The sequence below is a fragment of the Papio anubis genome, chromosome 18, assembly GCF_008728515.1.
Source record: "Papio anubis isolate 15944 chromosome 18, Panubis1.0, whole genome shotgun sequence".
NCBI lineage: Eukaryota > Metazoa > Chordata > Mammalia > Primates > Cercopithecidae > Papio > Papio anubis.
In genome coordinates this window covers 47,886,206-47,911,941 of record NC_044993.1, presented here as the reverse complement: position 1 = coordinate 47,911,941, position 25,736 = coordinate 47,886,206, and the positions used below count along the sequence as shown (strand labels likewise).

At 45.1% G+C, this 25,736-nt stretch overlaps 1 protein-coding gene across 7 annotated transcripts in view; it reads left to right on the top strand.

Moving 5' to 3' along the window:
* Nucleotides 1-25,736, top strand: part of KIAA0556 (KIAA0556 ortholog) — a 234,488-nt gene that overhangs the window by 115,065 nt on the left and 93,687 nt on the right. For all 7 annotated transcript variants that reach the window (XM_009196201.4, XM_017953265.3, XM_009196203.4 and 4 more), the window contains 2 exons: nt 16,011-16,278; nt 19,742-19,873. In XM_009196201.4, the coding sequence (XP_009194465.2) occupies nt 16,011-16,278; nt 19,742-19,873 (400 nt within the window). The remainder of the gene's footprint in view (nt 1-16,010; nt 16,279-19,741; nt 19,874-25,736) is intronic.

Here is a 25,736-nt window from a genome sequence, read left to right as displayed (position 1 = left end):
AGTAGCTGGGACTACAGGCATGCACCACCATGCTCAGCTAATTTTTGTATTTTTAGTAGAGACGGGGTTTCACCATGTTGGCCAGGCTGGTCTCAAACTCCTGACCTCAGGTGATCCACCCTCCACCCACCTAGGCCTCCCAAAGTGCTGGGATTACGGGAGTGAGCCACTATGCCCGGCCTGGGTTTCTTTATGTTTGATTTCTCCCAATTGTTTTTATGTTGGAAACTAATTTACAGTTTGTTTGTTTTTCAGACAGGGTTTTGCCCCGTCACCTAGGCTGGAGTGCAGTGGCGTAATCATAGCTCACTGCAGCCTCAACCTCCTGAGCTCAAGCTTTCCTGCTGCCTCAGCCTCCCAGGTAGCTGGGATTACAGGCACAAGTCACTGTGCCTGGCTTTTGTTTATATAGATAGATAGATAGATAGATAGATAGATAGATAGATAGATAGATAGATAGTAGAAATGGGGTTTCACTATGTTGCCCTGGCTGGTCTTGAACTCTTGAGCTCAAGTAATCTGCCTGTGTAGGCTTCCCAAAGCATTGGGATTATAGGCATGAGCCACCATGCCCAGCGTAATTCACAATTTCCTGTGGACCAAACAAAATATACCTGCTGGCCAGATGTGGCCTTTAGACTACCAACTTGCAACTTCTGGTTTAGCTAATGAAAGCTTTGTCAGTTCCTGATGAGATAGGAGGAAGAGGTCTTTCTCCTTGACAGTGGCTCTTGACCTAGCCCATCTGTTACCCAGAAACATCAAAGGCCCCCAGGGATGACCAACTGGACAGCTCAGACCAAAAGACGGCTGGCTTATGGCATTAGAAGGGCCCTGGGCAGGTGGGTCAGGCAGCACAGGGCCAGCTGAGCAGGAATAATTTGGTGATGAGCATGAATGATGTGAAATGATGCTGAACAAGCACTAAATGCCCATGAATTACAGGTCCAGAAGTAAGAGATGTAGTCATCCCATCCCTCAGTAGGGTGTTTCTGCAAATGAAGGTGCCAGATGAATTGAACTTAATAAAGCATATTTTTCAATCTTAATGAAAATAAAGAATAACTTCTGAATCAATATTAGAATAACTTTAATATCTTGCATTTATAGCCGACTTAGAATTTCTTAGGTATGATATGAAACAATTTTTACATTATTTTGTATCATTTTATCTAACACCTAATACGTGGGTGCCTTCTCATTTAAAAAGATTCAAACAGTTCAGAAGTAAATTGAGTATAATATGAAAAGCTGTCTATATCTTCCCAGCCAAACCATCTTCAGCTTTTACTTTTATTGAGCAAGTATACTTTATTCATTTAGTTATCCATTCATTCATTTACTCATTCATTTATTATTCTTTTCAGCTTATTTCTGCTTTCGTCTTAATTCCTCTCTTTTTTGGTTTAATTTATCACATTGGTTCTCCCTGACCTCCACCACTGTACCCTGCCTTAAGTTAAATGTTTAATTTCTTTTTTCTTTCTCTTTTTTTTTTTTAAAAGATAGAGATGATGTCTCACCATGTTGCCCAGGCTGGTCTCAAACTCCTAGGCTCAAGTAATCCTCCCGTGTGGCCTCCCAAAGTGCTAGGATTACAGGTGTGACCCACCGCACCTAGCCCATGTAATTTTCATACTGTTTTCTAATATATCAATTAGGCTATACCTTTAGGCTGTAAGTTTTCTTCTGAATATTGCTTTGTATTTTTTCTGCAAATTTTACCATGTAGTACTATGTAATAGTTTCTTTGTCATTTATTTATTTGTTTATTTTGAGACAGTCTCGCTCCGTCACCCAGGCTGGAGTGCAGTGCAACAGAGTCTCGCTCGGCTCACTGCAACCTCCGTCTCCCAGATTCAAGCAATTCTCCTATCTCATCGTCCCAAGTAGTTAGGACTACAGGCATGTGTCACCATACCTGGCTAATTTTGTGTGTGTGTGTGTAGAGATGGGGTTTCACTATGTTGGGCAGGCTGGTCTCAAACTCCTGACCTCAGGTGATCCGCCCGCCTTGGCCTCCTAAAGTGCTGGGATTACAGGCATGAGCCACTGTGCCCAGCCATTTATTTCTATTGGCTTATTACTTTAGGGTGGTTTTTCTTCCCTTGTGTATGTTTATTTCTTCATTTAAGACAGGGTCCTGTTCTGTCACCCGGCCTGGAATGCAGGGCGTGATCATGGGTTACTGCAGCCTCAACCTTCTGGGGTCAAGCGACGCACCTGCCTCAACCTTGCAAGCAGCTGAGACTACAGGCCTGCGCCATGATGCCCAGCTAATGAGGCCTGCGCCACGATGCCCGGCTAATCGTAGAGACAGGGACTTGCTATGTTGTCCAGACTGGTCTTGAACTCCTGGCCTCAAGCAGTCCTCCCACCTCGCCTTCCCAAAGTGCTGGGATTACAGGCACAAGCCACCTCGCCCAGTCTCTCTTCTTTATTTAGGAGAGTTTTTCCAAACGTTCTAAGTAAACAATTTTTTTTGTTTATCTAGTTTTTTTTTGTTTTGTTTTGTTTTTGCTATCGTTTTGTGTTAGTTTCTAATTTGGCCACATTATGATTAAAAATGGCCTAAAATTAAAGATGGTTTAATTTCTGGGATTTGAAAGTTACTGAGGTTTTTTGTTTGTGGCCTACCAGATGATTTTTATGAATGTTCTATGATATTTCAAAAGAATAATCATTCTCTTTTTGGTACAAAGTTCTCAATATATCTGTTAAATCACACACGATTAGTTATAACACTTAACTGGGTGATTCTTAAAGTATGGTCCCAGACTACCTATATTAGCATCATCTGAGCTGCTTATTAAAGCCGTGAATTCTCACACCACACCCATAGGTATATAATTGGATCTGGAGGAGGCATGGAGTGCTCAGAGCCTGCATTTTTAATAAGCTTCTCTGGAAACTCTTATACTCATTAGCAAACCAACCACTACTTACTTTTTGTCTGTTTGATCTGGTTGATTTCTGTGAACTTGTCAATTTTCCCCTGCATTTGTTTTTGCTTTATATATTTCAAATATCTGTCATTCTTTGCATATAGAGTCAAAATGTTTTTTGAGAGAGTGTACCTTTCATCCATGTGAATATATCTGTCTCAAAATCTTTGTCCTATTGAAAACACGAAGTGGGCCTTTTCAGCAAAAATTTCTGGGCCATAAAAACTTCCACAGAAGGAGGAATATGTGCATGTGTAAGTGAGTCCAGCATCAAGATGAGTGAGAGGGAGCCCTGAGGCTAGAGTTGGGGGCCACTTTTAGGGCTGCAGCCCGTCACCAACTATATTAAGTAAGGGGCAGCAGAGAGGCTCACCTGTAGGCTGAAGCCAGGGGCGTCTACATGCTTGTCTTTCTTTAGCACCGGAAAATTTTCATTTATTATTACTATTGTTATTATCATTCTCTTTCATTGTTTCTGTTCTGTTCTCTGGAGTTTTTTTTTTTGTTTTTTCTTTGAGACAGGGTCTCAATCTGTCACCCAGGTTGGTATGCAGTGGCGCAATCTTGGCTCACTGCAACCTCTGCCTCCTGGGTTCAAGCAATTCTCCTGCCTCAGCCTCATGAGTAGCTGGGATTACAGGCATCCACCACCACGCCTGGCTAATTTTTTATATTTTTAGTAGAGACGGGGTTTCACCATGTTGGCCATGCTAGTCTCAAACTCCTAATCCTCAAACAATCCGCCCACCTCAGCCTCCCAAAGTGCTGGGATTATAGGCGTGAGCCATCGTGCCCAGCATGCTTCCCCCTTTACTCATTTCTCTCTCCTGCCGCCCTGTGAAGAGGTGCTTTCCGCCATGATAGGAAGTTGCCTGAGGCCTCCCCAGCCATGGAGAACTTTGAGTCAACTAAACCTCTTTTCTTTGTAAATTACCCAGTCTCAGGTATTTCTTCATAGCAGCGTGAGAACAGACTAATATACCATGTCTGTGTTTTTATTTTTATTTTTTTTGAGACAGGACACTCTGTCACCCAGGCTGGAGTGCACTGGTACGATCTCGGCTCACTGCAACCTCCGCCTCCCAGGTTCAAGCGATTCTTCTGTCTCAGCTTCCCAAGTAACTGGGACTACAGGTGTGTGCCACCACGCCCGGATAATTTTTGTATTTTTAGTAGAGATGGGGTTTCACCATGTTGGCCAGGCTGGTCTTGAACTCCTGGCCTCAGGTGATCCACCCGCCTTGGCCTGGCAAAGTGCTGGGATTACAGGTATGAGCCACTGTGCCCAACCCACCATGTATGTTTTAATCTGCCGTTTCCTCTTCCTTTAGTTCTTTGTGGATGTGATCTCTCCCCTCTATCTTTCAGGAATTCCTGAAATTTTCTTGTCAGCCAGTGGCATTCCTTGATATTTGGTCTCTATCCTGCTATCCCTATCCAATCTCCTTATTGATTGCTCAGCCAGGTTGATGCTGAAGGTTTGGCCAGGGGCCCCCAAAGCAGTAAAGCATTGGGCAGTCTCCCAGGCCCTTCTACTTCCTGAGTTCATTTTCTCTTCTGTCACTCTCTTCCCCAAGACAAAGATTGTTTTGGTTTTCCTCCAGTGATGCACTTTAGAGGCTGAACTCCAGGGTACTTTATAAATACACTTAGCTTGAATGAAAATTCATGAAAAGAAAATCAAAGGTTGAATAGGGGCAGTAAGAAGGTGTCAGAAAACTAAAAATATTGCCCAGGTATTTAAAACACATGTATAATTCAAATTTTCCTAGCCTTAGTTCTATCAAAATTGATATAGGGGAATGAGGTTTTTTTGTTTTGTTTTGTTTTTGTTTTTTTGTTTTTTGTTTTTTGTTTTTTTTGATAGACTCTCACTCTGTCACCCAGGCTGAAGTACAGTGGTGCAGTCTTGATTCAATGCAACCTCTGCCTCCCGGGTTCAAGTGATTCTCCTGCCTCAGCCTCCTGAGTAACTGGGATTACAGGCGTCCACCACCACACCCAGCTAATTTTTGTATTTTTAGTAGAGATGGGGTTTCACCACGTTGGCCAGGCTGGTCTCGAACTCCTGACCTCAAGTGACCTCAGCCTGCCAAAGTGTTGGGATTACAGGTGTGAGCCACCATGCCCGGTCGGTCGGGAATGCGATTTTTAAAATATGCAGAGTTAGGCCAGGCACGGTGGTTCACGCCTGTAATCCCAGTACTTTGGGAAGCCAAGGTGGGAGGATCACTTGAGGCCTGGAGCTCAAGACCAGTTTAGGCAACATAGTGAGACCCTGTCTCTACAAAAATCGTACAAAATTAGCCAAGTGCAGTGGCACATACCTGTAGTCCCAGCTATTCAGGAAGCTGAGGTGGTAGGATCACTGGAGCCCAGGAATTAGTGAGCTATGATTGTACCACTGCGTTCCAGCCTGGGAAACAAAGCAAGACCCTGTCTCTTAAAACAAAAACAAAAACAGAAACAAAAAACTCAGAGTTGACCCTAAAGTTAGGGCACAAGCCACTTTATTATGGACGTTGACTGGCAAGCCCTAAATTTGGGTTTTTGGCACTCATTACTCTGGTAATCTGTTATGGATTACATAAGAGATGTTGCCAGATTGTAGATTCCATAAGTCTGTCTTGTCATTCACTCTATCCCTAGCACCTACTAGTCACACCTGCTTATGGGGGACATGTATACTCAACAAAAAATATTTATTGCCATGTGTGGTGGTTTATACCTATAATCCCAGTACTTTTGGAGGCCGAGGCAGGAGGATCGCTTGAGCCCAGCAGTTCGAGACCAGCCTGGGCAACATGGAAAGACCCCATCTCAACAAAAAATACAAAAATTAGCTGAGCATGATGGTGTACACCTGTAGTCTTAGCTACTCAAAAGTGGGAGAATCTCCTGAACCCAGGAGGTCGAGATTGCAGTGAGCCATGATCATGCCGCTGCACTCCAGCTTGGGTGACAGAGTGAGACACTGTCTCAAAAAAAAAGTGTTGAATAAATGGATGAATGAGAAAAAAGAACAAATTAATCAACAAACTCTTCAGTGCTGGGCAAAAAGCATTCATGGTCCAGGCAGATTAATAATATGAATGTGTAAAATGCCTCATATAGTGCGAAAGAAGTTAATGGGAATTACCGCAACTAACAGTGCATGCCAGACTCAAGACATTCAAATCCCGGTTTTACAAAACTGCCAACCAAATGAGAGACATTATTGGGGTTCCAGGGGCAGGGGGTTGGTTGGGGAGGTCTGGCCTTTCTGCCTGTATGTCAGTGACCTCTACCCCCGAGACTGCTGCTAGCTCTTGAGGGCTGTCTTAAAGTTTCCACTGTGGCTTCATGGTCTAAGCATCCAAGCTTCTAATAGGCAGATTCAGTAGCATCTGAGAAATAATAAAAGATGCCATCATCAAAATTTTAAATTTTCTGCAAAAACTAGAACCCTATTAAAGCAATCACAAAACACTGATTCCTAGCTGTTAATTTCATTTTGTCCCCTCAGCAGCCCTTTTTTTTTGTGAGCTAATCAGGGCACATTTTCCCATAGCAAAGATGAGGGCTTGAAGCTCAGCAACTCACCTGGGGACACAGAGTAAACTGAGTCAGACCCAGAATTTAGACCCAGATCATTTGCCTTTGTAAGTAGAGTTAGGAGTTTAGTGCTTCATCCACTCACACTTAACACATACATGAACACGTTTAGTGGCCTCAAGGCAGCTTTGTGTCTAAAGCTCTTACTGGCAGGTTTCATCAATTTTGTGCAAGTCAGTGGACAATCACTGAGCACCTGACTTTCATCCCTCTCTATAGACCAGTTGCTTCCAAGTTGGTACCAGGCAGGGAATAAACATAGTCACGTGGTTAAGAGTCTGGACTTTAGAGTCTGATATGGTTTGGCTGTGTCCCCACCCAAATCTCATCTTGAATTGTAGCTCCCATAATTCCCACATGTCGTGGGAGGATCCAGGTGGGAGGTGATTGAATTATGGGGCAAGTCTTTTCTGCGCTGTTCTTGTGATAGTGAATGAGTCTCAGTAGATCTGATGGTTTTTAAAGTGGGAGTTTCCCTGTCCAAGCTCTCTCTCTTTGCCTACTGCCTTCCATGTAAGACGTGACTTGCTCCTCCTTGTCTTCTGCCATGATTGTGAGGCCTCCCCAGCCATGTGGAACTGTAAGTCAAGTAAACCTCTTTTTCTTCCCAGTCGTGGATATCTCTTTATCAGCAGCATGAAAACGGACTAATACAGAGGCAGATGCTCATTCCTCCATACCCTGGCTCTGCCATTACTGGCCATGTGACCTTGAACTTGTATTTAAGTCCTCCAAGCCTGTAAGATGAGGACACCTACTGCACTGGCGTGTTAGGAGGTTGAAGTGAAATAAGGTGGCTGGGTGTGGTGGTTTATGCCTACAATCCCAGCACTTTGGGAGTCTGAAGCGGGAGGATTGCTTGAGCCCAAGAGTTTGAGACCAGCTTGGGCAACAGAGTAAGACCTCATCTCTACAAAAAAATTAAAAATTAGCCAGTTGTGGTGATATGCACCTATAATCCCAGCTGTTCTGGAGACTGAGGTGGGAGCATCGCTTGAACCCAGGAGGTGGAGATTGCAGTGAGCCAAGGTGGTATTACTGCACCCCAGCCTGGGTGACAGGGCAAGACCCTGCCTCAAAAAAGGAAAAGGAAAAGAAATGAGATAAGGTGCATGGATAAGTCAGCTTCGTGCCTGATAATGTAACAGAAGCTTAGCAATTAGTAGCTGTTGTTTTTGATGTCACAGTACTGATACTATTATTGCAAAAACTTCATGTTTGATGGTCGCCTGATGTCACTCTTTCCTAGTTCAGCAGAAAGAGGAAGCTCAGGCATAGAAGGCATTAATTCACTGACCATCAAACCCCTGCTGCATTTCAGTCAGTGGTTCTTCTAGAAACTACCTTTAAGTCTTTGTATCAGCGTCTGTCCCTCCACCTCCTCCCTGGATCCCCAGTGAGGAGACCCATTTGCGTGCAGTCCCTGTCATCCAATCTCCACCTGCGGTGTTGGCAGCCTGGCCTCCATGCAGAGGGCTTTCCGTTGAAAGGGCTTGAACTTAACATTTTAAACGCTGAACACTGAAATCAAATATAACAAGGTTTTGAAGCAAAACTATAAAGTATGTTTTTTTCAGAGAAATTTCTGGATGATGGCTTCAAAGCACCTGGTAGATCCCACAGCATGGTATCTCTTTGAAGTACGGGCAGATTGGCTTTCAAAGCGACCAGCCCAAGGTCCTCATCTTTCCAGATGGAAAGGTTTTGAACGGCTTCCTCCAGGGAATGTTGCTCCTCAGTTTGTCTCCCCTCTGCCCCGGGACAGATGGTTTAGATCACGTGAGCATTATAAGGGCCTAGGTTCATCCAGTGTGAGCAAATGTATTTGCTTCCTTTGCGAAGAAGCTGCCAGCCACACCGAATCTAGGCTGCTCTTTTATATATATTTTCTTTGCGGAGAGGGATTTTTTTGTTGTTGTTTTATTTTTTATTTTTTTAAAAATAGAGTTGGGGGTCTCACTTTATTGCCCAGGCTGGTCTCAAATTCCTGGGCTCAAGCAGTCCTCCCACCTCTGCTTCCCAAAGTGCCAAGATTACAGGCATGAGCCACTGCACCTGGCCTGTATATATTTCGCAAATACAATCATGGCATTTAAATTTCCATTAATTTAAAAGAAGAAAAAGAAACCAAATTGAAACAGAAGAAATTATTGAAATTCAAATTTCTTTATCACAGGAAACATTATTTCTTAAAATAGCCATCAGTTTAATACATCATGAAATAAGAGGTTAGAGGTGCCATTTTTTAAAAACTCTGGTTTCCATTTGAGATGCATTTGGGTTGACTTTCTGGTGTGGAAAATGAGGCCACCCGCATTGCCTGCCCTCTCCTGATTTTTGTTAGCTAAGCTAAGGGCTTAGGTTTATAGCATTGTATTCTGGTCCATCTCCCTAATGTGCATAAACGCCTAGTATTTATTCAAACTTTAAGTGGCTACAGCGCTTACCGTTAGACCTTTGATCACAGCTTCTCCATGCCTCTGTCTTTATTTTGATTTCCTCTTTCATTGGTCTGGATTTTGTCACCTGGGTGATATTTTCCGAGAAGAGCTCATGAATGCCATCTGTATTCCCTGGGTTTCTGGCTGTTTGAGATTGATGGTCTGTTACTTTCCAGTCTGGACCTCTTGGCTGGATACTTTATTCTCGAGTTAGACAGATGCTGCTCCGTTGTCTTCCGGCATCGAGTGCTGCCGTTTGTCATTGGCTTTTGGGAACCAAACATGTTCCAGGGATAGAGATGATTTTTCCAGGCAGCTGGCTATCCAGGGTCCTCCACTCCACCATTCCTTGCCACTCCTCTAGGGAATTTGTTTATTTGTAAGAAGGAGGGACAAGATTTAAACATAAAAGTAAATATATCATTTTTTTTTTTATTACAAAATTGGATACATGCTAATACTAAATACTTCTTTTAAGAACAAAGAAGAAAAGGAAAGTTCTGGAAAGGCTCTCAGAGAGGTCATTGTTAATAGTTGGGTGCTGGCCGGGCACGGTGGCTCACACCTGTAATCCAGGCACTTTGGGAGGCCAAGGCAGGTGGGTCACCTGAGGTCAAGAGTCTTGAGGTCAAGAGTTCAAGACCAGCCTGGCCAACATGGTGAAACTCCATCTCTACTAAAAATACAAAAAATTACCCAGGCGTGGTGGTGTGTGCCTGTAAGCCCAGCTGCTCGGGAGGCTGAGGCAGGAGAATCACTTGAACCCAGGAGGCAGAGGTTGTAGTGAGCCGAGATCGCGCCACTGTACTCCAGCCTGGGCAACAGAGCAAGACTCCATCTCAAAAAAAAAAAAAAAGTTAGGTGCCTATTTTTCCAGACTTTTTCTCTGCATATATGCATACCTACATGTATAGAAATTAACAATGATTTTAAAAATTGAGTTCATCTTATATGTACATTTTTCAACATGCTTCTTTTTACTTAAATGTATATCTTGATATCTGCCCAAAGAAGTACAAAAGTAGAGCTATCTCGTTCTTTGTAAGAGCTGCCTGGGGTTCACTGAACACCTGCTGTATTAGTTATTTAATCCATCTCTCATTGATAACCATGTGGACCATTCTCTATTATAAAAGATGCCTCAACAATCTTTGTGTACTTAGGACTAAAGGATACATTCCCGGAAGGGCTAGGTCAGAGGGTATGCATATGATTCATTTCTAGTCAGTCATTTCTGTCATCTCTGCCTCCAAAATAGATCTCGAGGCCTCCTCCCTGTCCCCACCTCTACTGCCACCTTCCTCTTTCACCTGCAACTGCAGCAAAGCTGGTAGGCCTGTTTCCACCCTTGTCCCACCTCCTAAAATCCAGTTGGTATCCAGGAGCCATAGAGATCTTTTAAAAGCAGAAGTCAGGCCAGGTGCAGTGGCTCACGCCTGTAATCCCAACACTTTGGGAGGCTGAGGTGATTGGATCACTTGAGGTCAGGAGTTCGAGACCAGCCTGGCCAGCATGGTGAAACTATGTCTCTACTAAAAATACAAAAATCAGCCGGGCGTGGTGGCGGACACCTGTAATCCCAGCTACTTGGGAAGCTGAGGCAGGAGAATTGCTTGAACCTGGGAGGCGGAGGTTGCAGTGAGCCGAGATCCTGTCACTGCACTCCAGCCTGGGCAACAAGAGCGAAAATCCGTCTCAAAAAAATAAATTAATAAAAAATAAAAGCAGAAATCAGGCAACATCGTATCTCTGCTTAGAACCCTTCAGTAGCTTCTCATAGTGCATAGAACAAAATCCACACTTCCCTGAGACCCACAAAGCCCTGTCCCCCGTGACCGCTGCCTCCCTCTAGGGAGCATATGCCCTCCAGCCGTTCCTGCCTCCTGGCCTTTGCCTCTGCTCTTCCTAGCCCCAGACAGCCTTGTGCCCCAGACACTACCAGGTGGTTCTTCAGCACTCAGCCTTCCCTGACCACCATTCATCAGGGCCCCCTCAGGCCAGTCGCCCTGTCGCATCATCCAGACAAGGGCTTCCTTCATAGTCCTGGCCACCTCTGAAATTCTCCTGTTTATATTTTTGCGTCGCCTGCCTGTCTCCTCCTGCCCCACACTGTATGCTCCTATAAGGCCAGAGGTTTGCCATCTTGCTCTCCACTGCTACCTCCGCTCTTAACACAGCACCTAAGCACATGTGCATGCATGAAGCCTTAATGAATAGTGGTTGCCATATTGTCTTCCCCACTGGCTGGGCCATGACAGATGCAAGAGAGTCTGTCATGCATGGATAATCTAGAAGGAGCAAGGAGGCGTGGCAGAGTGCAGAAGTCACAGCTATGCCACTTAATCACTGAGAAGTTGGACCAGCATAAACGCTGGTCACAGTTCCTCAAATTTGGGGGTATCCTCACAATTCAATCACTCAAAATGTGGGGTTGCAACATAGTGAAGGTCATGAAGAGGCCAGAGGAAGTCTGCTCAGCTGACCATGGGTTCAAGGGTCCTAATGCCCCATCCCAATCCTTCCTGAAACTGGCCATCTTTGGTGGCTACACTTGGCCTTAGACATCAGTGGGGACGATGCGGGGCCCTGGGACTGAGATTTCCGGGACAGTGACAGCAGTCTCCCAGCTAGGAATGTAATTCACAGTGACTGGGCAAGAGTAGGGGCTGCAGAGAGAGGGATGTGCCCATTGTTTTCTTACCCAGCCTTGCCCCCACCCCAGCAGAACAGAACCTAAGTTGACCTCACTTGAGAATGGGAGTTGGGCCAAGCATACGAGCCAATAGGCTATCTTGTTTTAACTGAATTCATGTTATCCCAGGGTTTTACTCTACCTATCTGTCTTACAGGGTTTTTCTGAGGATCAAAGGAGAGAAAGGGTTGAAAATGTTTTATAGAGTACAGAGCATTATTCTACTGTAAAGGATTACTAGTTTTACAGCTGCCAAAATTGCTGTTAAACAGCAGGTCACCTAGGAACTCGCGTTGCCCTGGGGAGGAGCAGTGAATCTGTTGCCCCTCCAACTGCCCACCACTGTCAGACTTTGAAGACATAAGTCATGACCTCAGTCTGGTTTGCATGAAGGTTGCATGAACCATCTCAATATACTCAATTAGGAGACCTGGTGTTATTTTTTTAAACACCAGCAGTGAACCCGCACTTGCTTTAATCGTTTCTCAACCTTGACATTTTGGCCGGATCATTTTTTGTTATGGGGCTGTCCTGGACATTCTGTTATGTTTAGCAGCATCCCTGGTGTCCATGTAATAGATGCCAATAGGACGACTCTCCCCGAGTTCTGATCAAAAATATCTCAAGTCACTACCGGATGTCCCCTGGAGTTGGGTGGGGGGACAAAATTACTCCCAGTTCAGACCTCTGCTTTAAAGCAGTTCTGCAAAGTAGGGATTTGTTAATCTATTTTTATGGATGTCAGGATGCAAGTCAAAGGAGGTAAGTAACTTGCTAAGGGTCCTGTCACCGATGTCACCTCCAAGGTACGTGAGGGCACTCTGCGTCTGCCCACAGCCACCACCCAGTCATCAATGGAATCTATTCAGTCATTCAGCAGATATTGGTCAAGCACCTACTATGTGCCAGGCAGTGTTCTAGTTGCCCAGTAAATATCACTGGTATCTGGGTGTGGTGGCTCATACCTGTAGTCCCAGCTACACAGGAGGCTGAGATGGGAGGCTCACTCAAGCCCAGGAGGCTGAGGCTGCAGTGAGTTGTGATCACACCACTGCAGTGGGCAACAGAGATAATTAATTTTATTAAATGTGTATCACCAATACTTGATATCAAGGGATGGAAGGGGAGAACTCTAAAAAGAGACAGCTGTATTTGTTTCTTATTTGCTGCTGTAACAACTTGCTGTAAACTTGGTGGCTTAGTTCTGGAGGTCAGAAATCCAAAATCAGTTTCACTGGTCTAAAATCAAGGCATTGGCAGGACTGCATTCCTTCTGGAGGCTTGAGAGGAAAGCTCATCCCCTTGCCTTTTTCAGACTGTAGAGGCCACCTACATCCCTTGGCTTGTGGTCACGTCCTCCTGTTTCAAATCCAGCACTATAGCTCGCTCCTCCCTGACCTCTGCTTCCATTCTTACATATTCTCTATTTGACTTTGATCTTCCTGCTTCTCTCTCATAGGACCCCTGTGATTACATTGGACTCACCTGGATAATCCAGGCTCCTCTCCCCATCTGGAGATTCTTCACCTGATCACATCTTCCAAGTCCCTTTGCCCTGTAAGGCAGCATCTCCACAGCTCCTCTGGCCCCCACAGACTACCCTCTGGCCCCCAAAGATTCATCTCCATCCCACATGCAAAATCCATCCATCCCATCCCAAGTTTTCCAAAACTCTGAATCCATTACCATATCAACTCAAGTCCAGAATATCATCTAAGTCTCATCAGCCCAAAATCTCATCATCTAAATTGGTTATGGGTAAGACCCTGGGTATGACCTATCTTGGGGCAAAACTTTTTCTCATCTGTAGATGAGTGAAACTAGAAAACAAGTTATCTGTTCCCAAATATAATGGTGGATCAGGCATAGGATAACAATTAACAACATTCCTGTATGAGTCTGTTCTCACACTGCTAATAAAGACATACCTGAGACTGGGTAATTTATAAGGGAAAGAGGTTTAATGGACTCACAGTTCCACATGACTCGGGGGGGCCTCACAGTCATGGCAGAAGGCAAAGAAGGAGCAAAGTCACAGCTTACATGGTGGCAGGCAAGAGAGCTTGTGCAGGGGAACTCCCCTTTATAAAATCAGCAGATCTCGTGAGACTGTTCTCTACCACGAGAACAGTATGGGGAAACTGCCCCCATGATTCAGTTATCTCCACCTGGCCCCGCCCTTGACACATGGGGATTATTACATTTCAAGGTGAGATTTGGGTGGGGACACAATCAAATCATATCAAAATTCCCATTTAAAAGGAGGGCAAGTAAAAGGGAAAAAAAGAGGAATCACCAAACCCAGGCAATTTTAAAGCCCAATGGGCAAACTCCATTAGCTTTCAAGGCCTGGAAATAATTCTCTGTGGTTCAGGGCTCTGTTCTCTTGGCCCACAGCTTCATCCTTGGAGTCATTCTTCCTTTTTCAGGAAGAGCACCCTGTGTTTGTAGATGAGCCATTTCATCAGCCAATTTCCTGCCCGTAGAATTTTGGGGAGTCTGACAACCTTCTTTCGTTCTGTTCTTTCTTTCTGCCATTCAGTCCAAGCTGGCAGTGTTTCTCCTGGTATGACATTCTCAGAAGTCATGTGGGACTCCCATGTATGTCTCTAGGATTTGCTCCTTTAGACAAGGGACTCCTCTGCAAATCTTTCCTGGAAAATCCCCCCTCTGTCCTGGCTTCCGCTGAGATGTCTAAGGGGATCCATGAGCCACATGTCTAATCTGAAAGAGCCCTCCATACGACTGAATATTTTGCACTTTGCATCCTTCTGAGGTACAAGAAAAAAGGTTGTCCAGCCACACCTTTAGTTTTCTCTCCATAGCATACTTTCCTGACAGTGAATCTCCTAATTTTAGAATCTTCTGCAATCTGGATAGGCTAAAAATCATCCAAATCGCCAAGTCCTGGTTCCCTTTTCCTTAACAGTTCTTCCCTCAGTCTGTCTCTCCTCTCACATTTTGCTTTAAGCAGCAGGAGAAAAACAGACTGAATCTTCAGCACTTTGCTTGGAAATCTCCTGAGTTAAATATCCAAGTTCATCTCTTACATGTTCTGCTTTCCACAACACTATAGGACACAATTCAGCTAAGATTCTACTGCTACATAACAGGATTCCCTGGGCTCCAGTTTTCAGTTACATGTTCATTTCCTGAGTCCTCACCAGTGGTGTCTGTAACATCTATATTTCTATCATGGGTCTGTGTAGGATGATTTCTCTAAGATGGTAAAAGTGTTCTATATGGTGTTCCTCACTTCCTCCTGAGCCCTCAGGAATTCACAGGTTCCAGGGATTAGGACATGAACATCTTTGGGGAGCCCTTATTCAGCCTACTGCGATAACTGTTATGTTTATTGGTCAATTATCAAACCTTTATTGATTGCTTCTCATTTTTTTAGAACTACATTGGATAGATACTATACAGGCTACAAGGGGTAGTATAGCTAGGCTGACCAAACATACTGGTTTGCCCAAACAGAGTCTCACTATGTTGCCCAGGCTGGTCTTAAACTCCTGGTCTTAAACTCGGCCTCCCAAAGTGATGGGATTACAAACATGAGCCACTGTCCCAGCTCCGTTTATATTTTTTTTGTCCCAGTGTAAATATAGTAGCGCTCGCTTTCTCTCTGAAATATCTTGGTTTGGGTGATTCATGTCCTGGTCACTCTAAGTATAGATCTTAATGCTTAGCCGTAAGGAATCTACAATTTCATGTAGACAAAAGAAATATGAAAAAAATCGTCAAGCAGTTGTAGTTAAGTGCTAAATAGTATGACATTTAGATGCTGCTCAACACCCTACAATATGCAGGACAGCCCCCAACAACTACCGGCCAGACATTTTACCGTCTGGGATTTGAGGGTCATTTGGAGGCCTTTGGGAGTTCATAGTCAAAGCGTGGTCCCTGGACCAGCAGTATCAGGATCACCTTATTAGAAATGCATTTCCTCAGGCCCCATCCCAGACCCACTGAATCAGTGGGTGGGACTCTACAATCTGTTTGAACAAGCCCCAGATTTTAACAAGCCATATTGTCTGTTTCTCTCTCCCTCTCCTTCACATGTGCACTCCCCCCACCCACCCCACCTTCCCCCAGCATCTCCAGGATACAAACACCACAGTTAATATTAACAACACTGCTGTGTCCAGGGAGTTGCTCATTTTCCCCTGCCCTTTGTTTTCTCATCTTCAAAGCAGCGACAACACAAGGGTTGAGATAATATTGTTCAATGTTAGTTTGGGGAGAATAATTCCTTGGTTCAAATGATCTATTTTCAAATAAGTTTTTCTCAAGGTACCATATTTATCTCTCGTCTCTCTTCTGGGCTTTTTGCAGGAGCTGAGAAAAAGCCTGGAACTTAGTGTAAATCTACAAAGGAAACAAAAGGATTGTTCCAGCGATGAGTATGACTCTATCGAGGAAGACATACTCTCTGAGCCTGAGCCAGAGGACCCGGCGCTGGTGGGCCATCCCAGAGATGACCGCCCTCCTTCCAGTGGGGTTTCAACACAGAAGGATGTTCCCGGTGAACAGGAGATAGAAGGACGCTCTGCCCCGGGCCCAGACACCCTCGTGGTGCTGGAATTTAACCCAGCTTCCAAAAGTGAGCTCTGTCTTGTGTATCATTTCTTTGCCATTGGTGTCTCTGCATCTAATAGCAGGACTTAAACTTCCAGTGGTCCTTTGAATTCCACTTTGGTTAGAGTGTCTCACAGGCCAGGGGGGTATATCAGTCAGGTCTCTGTTGATTGCAAGATGCAGAGCTTCCCAAAGGCTTCCTCAGGGCCCTGAAATTCCAGATGGTAAATTCCTGGCAGATAGTTGGAGGTGTCTGTTCTGTACATTGTAAGATGTTTTGCAGCATCTACATACCAGTTGGCTAATACACAGTAGCTTAAGCTAAGAGACTATTTATTGACTTGAGTAACTGAAAGGTTCTGAGATGTAGCAAAACTCATTTTCTCCTCTTTCCCTCTTCCTCTTCCTTTCTCTCTGCGTCTCCATCTCGCTCCCATGTCCCCTCTTCCCACTCTCTTTTCCCTTCTGGCCTCTTCCCTCTCTCTTCTCCCATCTCCGTCTCCCTCTTGCTCTCCTTCTTCTCTGCTTTCCTGTGTCTTGCTTCCATTCTTAGTAGACTATCCAACATTCCAACATATTGCATAGTCTATCTACTATCTACTATCCTGCTTATTTAAAGGCAAAAGCAGAATTGCCTTTAAATAAGACACTGACTTTGCAACCTCTGGGAAAGTGAATTTTTCTTTCCCCAAAGGCCCCAGCAAAAGTCCCAGACCTGGTTCTCCAACCCACATGGTGTCACAAGCTGTCTCGGATTGGATCACCGTGGCTCTGATTGGCCAGGTCCAGCCAATAGGACTAAGGGGTGTGGTTATCACCACCCAGTCACACGGTAGTACAGTAAAGCCCTCATTTCCGAAAGAAACTCAAGGTGAACCTGAAGGAGGGAGGATGCTGGCATGCAGAAACAGCAGCGTCCAATGGAGGAGGTTTGTCAAGAAAGATCTTGGAAAGTAGAACAAGCAAAACGATTGGTGAGGGGCAGGGAGGAGAGAGGAGGACTTGGGAGGTGAAGAGAGGCCTACTTGCAACCGTCTCCATCCTCTGTTCCTAAGCTTTGACTCGGGCTGGTCTGGCCTCTGCCTGCACCTCTGTCTCCTATTCATGTGCACTCTCAAAGCTGGGTGTGCCAAGAGAAGACAATCTTTTCTGAACCATGGTAAACCTAAGGAAAGAGAAATGAGGGAATGTTTGGAATCAGACACTATGTCAGTTTGTGAGGGTTTCCATGAGTAAGTACCACAGACTGGTGGCTTAAACAGCAGGAATTTACTGTCTCATAGTTCTGGAGACTGGAAGCCTGAGATCAAGAGTCAGTTTCTTCTGAGGCGTTTCTTTGTGGCTTGTAGACGGCCATCTTCCTGTGTCTTCCCGTGATCTTCCCTCTGCGTGTATCTGTGTCCTAATCTCCTCTTCTTGGGAGAAGTTATATTGGATTAGAGCCCACCCATTTGACCTTGTTTTTACTTAATTACCTCTTTAAAGACCTTGTGCCCAAATACAGTCAGGGATGCTGACAGCTAGGATTTCAATGTATGAGTTTGGAGGGGGCTAGGCACAGTGGCTCATGTCTGTAATCCCAACAGTTTTGGCAGCCAAGGCAGGAGGATCAGTTGAGTTCCAGATCAGCCTGAGAAACATGGCAAGACCCCATCTCTACAAAAAAATTTTTTAAAAAATTACCCAGACGTAGTAGTGCATACCTTTAGTCCTAGCCACTTGAGAGGCTGAGACAGGAGGATCACTTAAATCTAAGAGGTTGAGGCTGCAATGAGCCATGATTGTGCCACTGCACTCCAGCCTGGGTGACAGAGTGAGACCTTCTCAAAAAAAAAAAAAAAAAAAGAGAGTTTGAAGGGGACACAGTTCAGCTCTGGAAAATCCACACCCAATAATGGACATCTCCAGAGAAGACATTTGTCCATCAGACATGCTGTCACCATGTTTGTTCTCACCCCAGACCCTGCTTGGGCTGTTCCCTCTGCCTGGATGACCACAGTCCCTTTCCTCTCCACTCAGAACCCTGAAACCTGGCTCTCTGCTTTTCCCTCCAGACTACTCAGAAGTTGCTTCTTGCACAAAGCCGCCTTCACACTCCCACCACATCCACTTAGGCCAACTCTCCCCTGTGCTCCCGTAGCATCATCATGGCGCTGGGTTCACTGGCCCCAGTTGTCTTTCTCTCCACCCACCACACCTCCCCATCCACCAGCCTGTAGACACAGGCCGGCTCTTACCCTCCGCTTCCCCAGCATGCAGCACACGCCTGGCACATTGCAGCCCCTCAGGGAACCTTTGCCAAAGGAACAAAGGTGTTAGGCGCACCTGCGGGAGCAGCAAGTGGTCAGGGCAGTGTTAATAATGGTCCCATGTGGGGCCCACTGGGCCTGCAGATGGCATGGCTGCAGGGGAGACGGGGAGGGAGGGGACGGAGCTCTAAAGAGGTGACTGAGTCTCCACCCTGGAAAAGCAGGGGACCTGACAGCCATTCCTGGGTGTGAACGGCCAGGCCACAGAACAGTTGATGCCAGGTACAGTTCGAGTGATGCTGGGGCATAAAGTGAAAAGAGAGAATTTGAATTTCTCGACATTGTGCATGTTTTGTTTTGTTGGTTTTTTCTGAGATAAGGTCTTGCCCTGTCACCCAGGCCGAAGTGCAGTGGCACGATCATAACTCACTGTAGCCTCAAATTCCTGGGAGTGATCCTCCTGCCACAGCCTCCAGAGCAGCTGGGACTACAAGCATGTGCCAACACACCTGACTTTTTTTTTTTGGTAGGGGGTGGGGACGGAGTCTTGCTCTGTCCCCCAGGCTGGAGTCCAGTGGCACAATCTCAGCTCACTGCAACCTCCACCTTCTGGGTTCAAGCAATTCTCATGCCTCAGCCTCCCAAGTAGCTGGGATTACAGGTGCTTGCCACCATGTCCAGCTAATTTTTGTATTTTTAGTAGAGATGGGGTTTCACCATGTTGACCAGGCTGGTCTCAAACTCCTGACTTCAGGTGGTCCACCTATCTTGGCCTCCTAAAGTGCTGGGATTACAGGCGTGAGCCACTGTGCCCAGCCTATTTTTTTTTTTTTTTTTTAGAGACAGGGTCTCACTATGTTACCTAGGCTGGTCTTTAACTCCTGGGCTCAAGCAATTCCCCCACCACGGCCTCCCAAAGCACCAGGATTACAGGTGTGAGCCACTGCCTGGCCGCCTAGCCAAGAAACATTAAAATTTGAAAACCTGTGCGTGTCCTAAAATTTTTTATGTACTTACCAAAATGTGGTGCTGGGCACACATGGCTCTCGGGCACACCATGGCTCTCGGCAAACTTGTTTCATCGCCTGCATTATTCACATCTCTAATCCCAAACTACACAGAGTAGTTCCATAGACATTTGTTGAATGAGTAAGTGAATGAATAATGAACAAACGCCTGAACAGAATGCCCAACTTGCTTGCGCTCGGTGTCTTACATGAAACATTTGTTTTCCTTCAGGTCATAAAAGGGAAAGGAATTTGTCTGCAAAGCGGAAGGACAATGCTGAGGTTTTCATTCCCACCAAATCTGAGCCAAACCTGACTCCCCAAGCCCCTGCTGTATTCCCAGACCAGGAGAGGATATGCTCCGGTAAGAGTTCTGGGGGCCCCTGAGCAGGGGAGCAGGGCTGGGGCTGGGTCACTCTCTGGGGTGCCGTGATGGGAGGTTGCACTTCATTACCCTCCTTGCAGAGGGCTGAGCTGCCCTTTAGCAAATGTGTTAGTCAGGGGTCTGCAGAGCAACAGAATGGAAAGGATATGGAGGGAGAGTGAGAGAGAGAGCTTAGGATAAGGAACTGGCTCATGCAGCTGTGGAGGAGCGAGTCCTCTAGTTCAGGGGCCACCGTGCAGGAGGAGCCTATGTCGGAGGTGAAGTCCAAGGCAGTTGACTGGAGAAGTCGCCCTCACTTGGGGGAGAGCTGGTCTTTTTGTTTGATTCAAGCCGTCACCTGATTGGCCGAGGCCCACTCACACGGTGGAGAGCAATCTGCCTTACTCTCCTGATGAATATGTTAATGTCATCCAAAAATGCTCTTTCAGAAACACTCAGAATAATCTTTGACCAGTTATCTGGGTTCCCTGTGGCCCAGTCAAGTCAACGCATAAAAGTAACCATGAGAGCGACTTTCTGATTCCACCACCAAGATGTGGTTATCATTGAAAATTTCTTTTCTTTATTTATTTATTTTACTCTTAAATGAACTTGCTTACTTCAGATGAGTAATAATATGTACAAATGGCACACAATTCTGAAGGTACAAAAGAGTTGATGGTGAAAAGACCAGCTTTGTCTATGTTCTAATGACATGAGAGGTTACATTTATTCACTACTTAGGATGAGCCGGCCACTATTATAAGCTTTTACTTCTATCATCTCATATAATCCTTATAACTAGCCTTTAAGGTAGGTTCTGCAATTGTCCCCATTTCACAGACGAGGAACTGAGGCACACAGCAGGCAAGTGGCAGCTGAGGCTTTGTAGCAGGGGCTGCCATGTTGGTTTACATTTCAACAAGATTCCTCTGGCTGCCACGTGGAGCCTGGCCTATAGGGAGCTGGGGAGGATGCGAGGTGACCAAGGAAGAGACCAGGTGGTTCAAGATGTAGAGGGTGGGGGCTCAGTCTCGATGTTACCAGGGGATGGATCCAGACAGTCATTGGGCTTGCTAGGGAGCCAGTTGTAGGTATGAGATTAGTTGTGACTTTCTATCCTAAACAACCTAGAGTAAGAACCTGGGTGTTGGGGAGCCTGCAGTGATGGGGGGCCATGGCTTGTCATGTGGCTGAGTGCTATGGTTTGAATATTTGCCCCCTCCAAGACTCATGTTGAAATTTAATCCCTAATGTGGCAGTATTGAGAGGTGGGCCCTTTAAGAGGTGAAGAGGTCATGAAGCTTGTCCAGTGGATTAATGCATTGATGGATTAATGGATTAAAGGGTTATCATGGGAGTGGGACTGGTGGCTTTATAGGAAGAGGAAGAGAGACCTGAGCTAGCACACTCATCCCCTCACCATGCACTGCCTCGGGACTCTGCAGAGTCCCCACCAGCAAGAAGGCCCTCATCAGAGGCAGCACCCTTGACCTTGGACTTCTCGGCTTCTATAAGAAAGAAATTCCTTTCCTTTTGGTATTACCTGGTTTCAGTTATTCTGTTGTAAACAACAGAAAACAGACTAAGACACTGGGGTAGGATCTGAGTCTGTGTCACTGGCAAAGGAGACTGAGGCAACCCAGGTCCCGGAGCTGGGATCTGTGCGTGCGCAAGCCATGCAGTGCCAAGACCCCTGTCCTAGGTCTCTGATCGCATCCTGCTTCAGCCTGTAGCAACCAGGAAGAACTGTGGCCAACTGGAACCTGCATCCCAGTGGGGCCTTCAAAGTCGCACAAGCAGTGGCTCAAACAATGGAAATGTATCATCTCACAGTTCTCGAGGCTGGAAGTCTAAATTCAAGGTGTTGGAGGAGCCAGACTCCAGTGGGGCAGAGCTAGCCCCAGATTGGTTGCTGGGGACCTTTTGGTGGGACCCAGAGCCTGGAAAGAGGCCTGCCTGAGGCCCGAGGAAGGTAGGAGTGGGAGGCAACCCTGTGGCATGTTAAGGTTCCTGCAGCCAATAGCGTCACAGAGCGTCACGCTCGCATTGTTCAATAGATAACGGAGAAATGATCTGTAGGGGTCAAGAGCCAAATAGAACATGTAAGATGTCAGAAAAGTCTGACAAATTTTGGTTCTGTCAGCTTTGGTGAGATGGGAGCTGGGAAGGGGATAGAGAGGAGAAGGAGGCATGGGGCGAGATGAAGGCCTGAGTCCACTCTTGGAGCTCCCTCAGCAGGTGGGGAGTGGGGGGTGGCAGTCCCAGGTGCTATTGTTCCTTCTGCATCTCCTGGATTGGCCTCACCGACTGCTGTTCAGATTGACAAGTCTCCAGTCTATCCTGCTGGTACTGTCTTCACTATCTGAACCAATCTAAATGGGTTTTCAGAAGTTCCTCCAAAACAAGTTGGTAAAAAAGTATGCCACTGCACGAACCCCCCTAGAACCCCTAGTAGGGCAGGGGTGGCTCAGTGGTGGTCGTGTACCTTTCCCAGCATCCTACTAAGCTAACTGGGACTTCCTTCTTTTGTATATGTGCCAAGATTGCTTTTTTTTCCATATTCAAGTAACAAAGTTAAGAGTCAATACTTACAAAGCACTGAACTAGCTCCCAAGCTGTGTGTAGGACCACATATGTAATCTTGCATTTAATTATCCACACAGCCCCATGCAATAGATACTGCTATTATCAATATTATTGTACAGAGGAGATGGAGGCACAGAGAGGTTAAGGAATCTGTCCAAGGTCACACAGCCTGTAAGTGATGAAGCCAGTATTTGAGAACCTGGACTGCAGAATCTCTGCTCTTAACTACTCCACTATAAGCCCCTCGTGTGCCAACTGAACTATTATTTGCTTAATTACCCACATTAGTTACCACTTAATTAATACCCACATCAGCCTAGTCCTAAGCAGTAACATGCCTGAAAATCGGAGGTTTGAGTCACTTGTTATACTTTTTTCTCATGCTCATCAATATAAATATATTACTATTAGTATTTTAAAAGTTGAATCGGGTATCAACTAAAATCATCTGGCATAGTGCATTAGTTTGCTAGGGCAGCCATAACGAAGTACCACAATCAGAGTGGCTCAAGCAATGGAGACGTATCATCTCACAGTTCTCAAGGCTCCAAGTCTAAATTCAAGGTGTTGGCAAGGGTCATTTTCTGAAGGCACTGGGGAGTGGTCCATTCCAGGCCTCTCTCCTAACTTCTGACAGGTCCTTGGCTTGTGGCAACATAACTCCAATCTGTACGTGGTATTCTCCATGTATGTCTCTGTCTCTGTGTCCAAATGTGCCATTTTTATAAAGACAGAGAAAAGCCCAACCTGATGGCTTCATCTTAACTTGATCATCTGCAAACGCCCTATTTCCAAATAAGGTCACAGTCACAGGTACTAAGGGTTAGGTCCTCAATGACCTTTTTAGGGGACACAGTTCAACCCATAATATATGCTTTCATGTCCAGCACTTTGAGAAACAGAGCTTAATTAATTTATGATCTGCCTTTCTCCAAAAAGTTCTGACATGGACTAACAAATTTTATATACAGTAGGTAGTGTAAGACTTTGAAAAGTCTTTCACGAGGTCGGGCGCAGTGGCTCACGCCTCTAATCCCCGCACTTTGGGAGGCAAAGGTCGATGGATCGCTTGACCCCAGGAGTTCGAGACCAGCCTGGGCAGCATGGCAAAACCCCATCTCTACTAAAAACACACAAAAAATAACCTGGGCATGGTGGCACACACCTGTAATCCCAGCTACTCGGGAGGCTGAGGCAGGAGAATGGCTTGAACCCGAGGGGCAGAGGTTGTAGTGAGCTGAGATTGCACCACTGTACTCCAGCCTGGGCAACAGAGTGAGACTCTGTCTAAAAAATAAATTAAATAAATAAATAAATAAATAAATTGAGGAAATGAAATTGGAGAGAAAACAAGAGTAGAAAAATAAGATGAAACCAGGGGGTGAACAAATGAATGCCTAAAGTAGTCACAGTTGTAACACTGAGCTTCCTGGCCACCGTGGCAAAGCAGCATGCGTTCATATAAAAAACACATGTCACTGGGTCCATTTAATAAAGATCACATTACCAGCTGTCCCTGGTATTTATTTCCTAGGGCGGTTTGTTCCATCATTACTCTTAAAGAGGATACTATTTTAGGTAGTGGAATTCTTATTTTGAAAGGTTTGGAGCTCAGCCTTTCCTTCTTCAATATACTTGGCTCTAACATAAGTCAAATTTGAAGAAAGAGTTCTGTGGCTAAGAGGAAAGCTGAAAAGCCTGGCATTGTCACTACTCTCACACTGAAATGGGATTGTGGTAGAGCCACATCTCACCTAGATATTAGGCTGTAAAGGCTGTAAAGTGCAGGAGACCAGAGTTACCCTTAGAAATCCCTGAAATTGATGAGTAAGTGCAGCATGTAGGGTTTATATAGATGACCTCATACAGATATATCAGCTCTCAGTAAGCCCAAGACAGTCAGTCTCTCCTCCAGTGTGGGAAAAATCACAGCTTCTTGGCTGAGCCCCAGAAGAAGCAGTTGGCCTTGTTTAATGTCAAGGTTGTAGGGGAAATTTGTGTTTTTAGACACTGGCATCATGCGCAGGGCACTGGGATGTTCACACCACCAGAGGCACAAGGAACCTGAAACTTCCTAAACGTGCGGCAGAATCACAAACCAAGTCACTCTCCTTCAGACGACATCTGGAGGGTGGGCTGCTTATATGCTTTACTCTGTATCTGGGGCCAGGGAGAGGTGTCTTTTTTGGTACACACAGAATTTGACTTTTTGTATCTTCTAAGGGAATTGAACCTTTTATCATTACGTGTTGTCTCTCTAGTAATGCTTTTTGCCTTAAAGTCTACTTTGTCTGACATAAAGCTGCTTCCAGCTTTCTTTTGGTTAGTGTTGATATGGTGTACTGTTTTTTATCCCTTCACTTTCAAACTTTCTGTATCTTTATATTAAGGTTTGTCTTATAAGCAGCATGTAACTGGTATTTAGTTTTATCTTCTAACAATCTATGCGTTTTAAGGGGGGATTTAGTCCATTTATGTTTAATGTAATTGCTGATATTTGTGAGTTTACATCTACTATCTTATTGTTTGCTTTTTATTTGTTCTTCCTGTTTATGTTTCTCTTTCTCTCCTTTCTTGCCTTCCTTTGAACTGATTGCTTTGTATTATTTCTCTTTTTTCCTCTCTATTAGCTTGTTAGTTATACATTCTTTTTTTATTATTATTCTAGTCATTACCAAAGATTACAACATGCATTCTTGACTTATTAGGGTTTACTTTAAATTAGCAAGTTTACCACTTCCCATTTAGTGGAAGTATCTTACAAACTCTAACTCCATTTTCTCCTTTCCCAACTTAAATACTATTGTCATGCATTTTAACTCTCTCTAGCTTTTAAACACCACTAGACATTATTTCTAGTGATTATTACTACTGATTCTTATTACTAGACGTTATTACTATTTTATATAATCAGTAGTAATTTGGATTCGCCCACATTGTTAACCTTTCTGTGCCCTTCACTCCCGGCTACTTCCAGGTCACCCTCACTCCCAGACTGTAGCCTCTGAGCTTGTTGCAAGCTCTGTTCAACTTCCCAGCCTTGTGGCAGCTCTCATCAGAATCAGTAGCACCGTAAGAGGAAAGGCCTCCAAGATGCTGGGTCTACGTCTCTGAGTTTCTTTCTCCAGTGTACTATTACCCCTATAATTCTTCACAGCCCTGTTCACTCTCCATGCCTTCAAACAGATCTCTTTTCTTCAAATAGATGTTTTAAATATTTAAAAATATTTTCTAGGTTTCCTAGTTGTGTTCCAGAGAGAGGTTGGTCCGAATT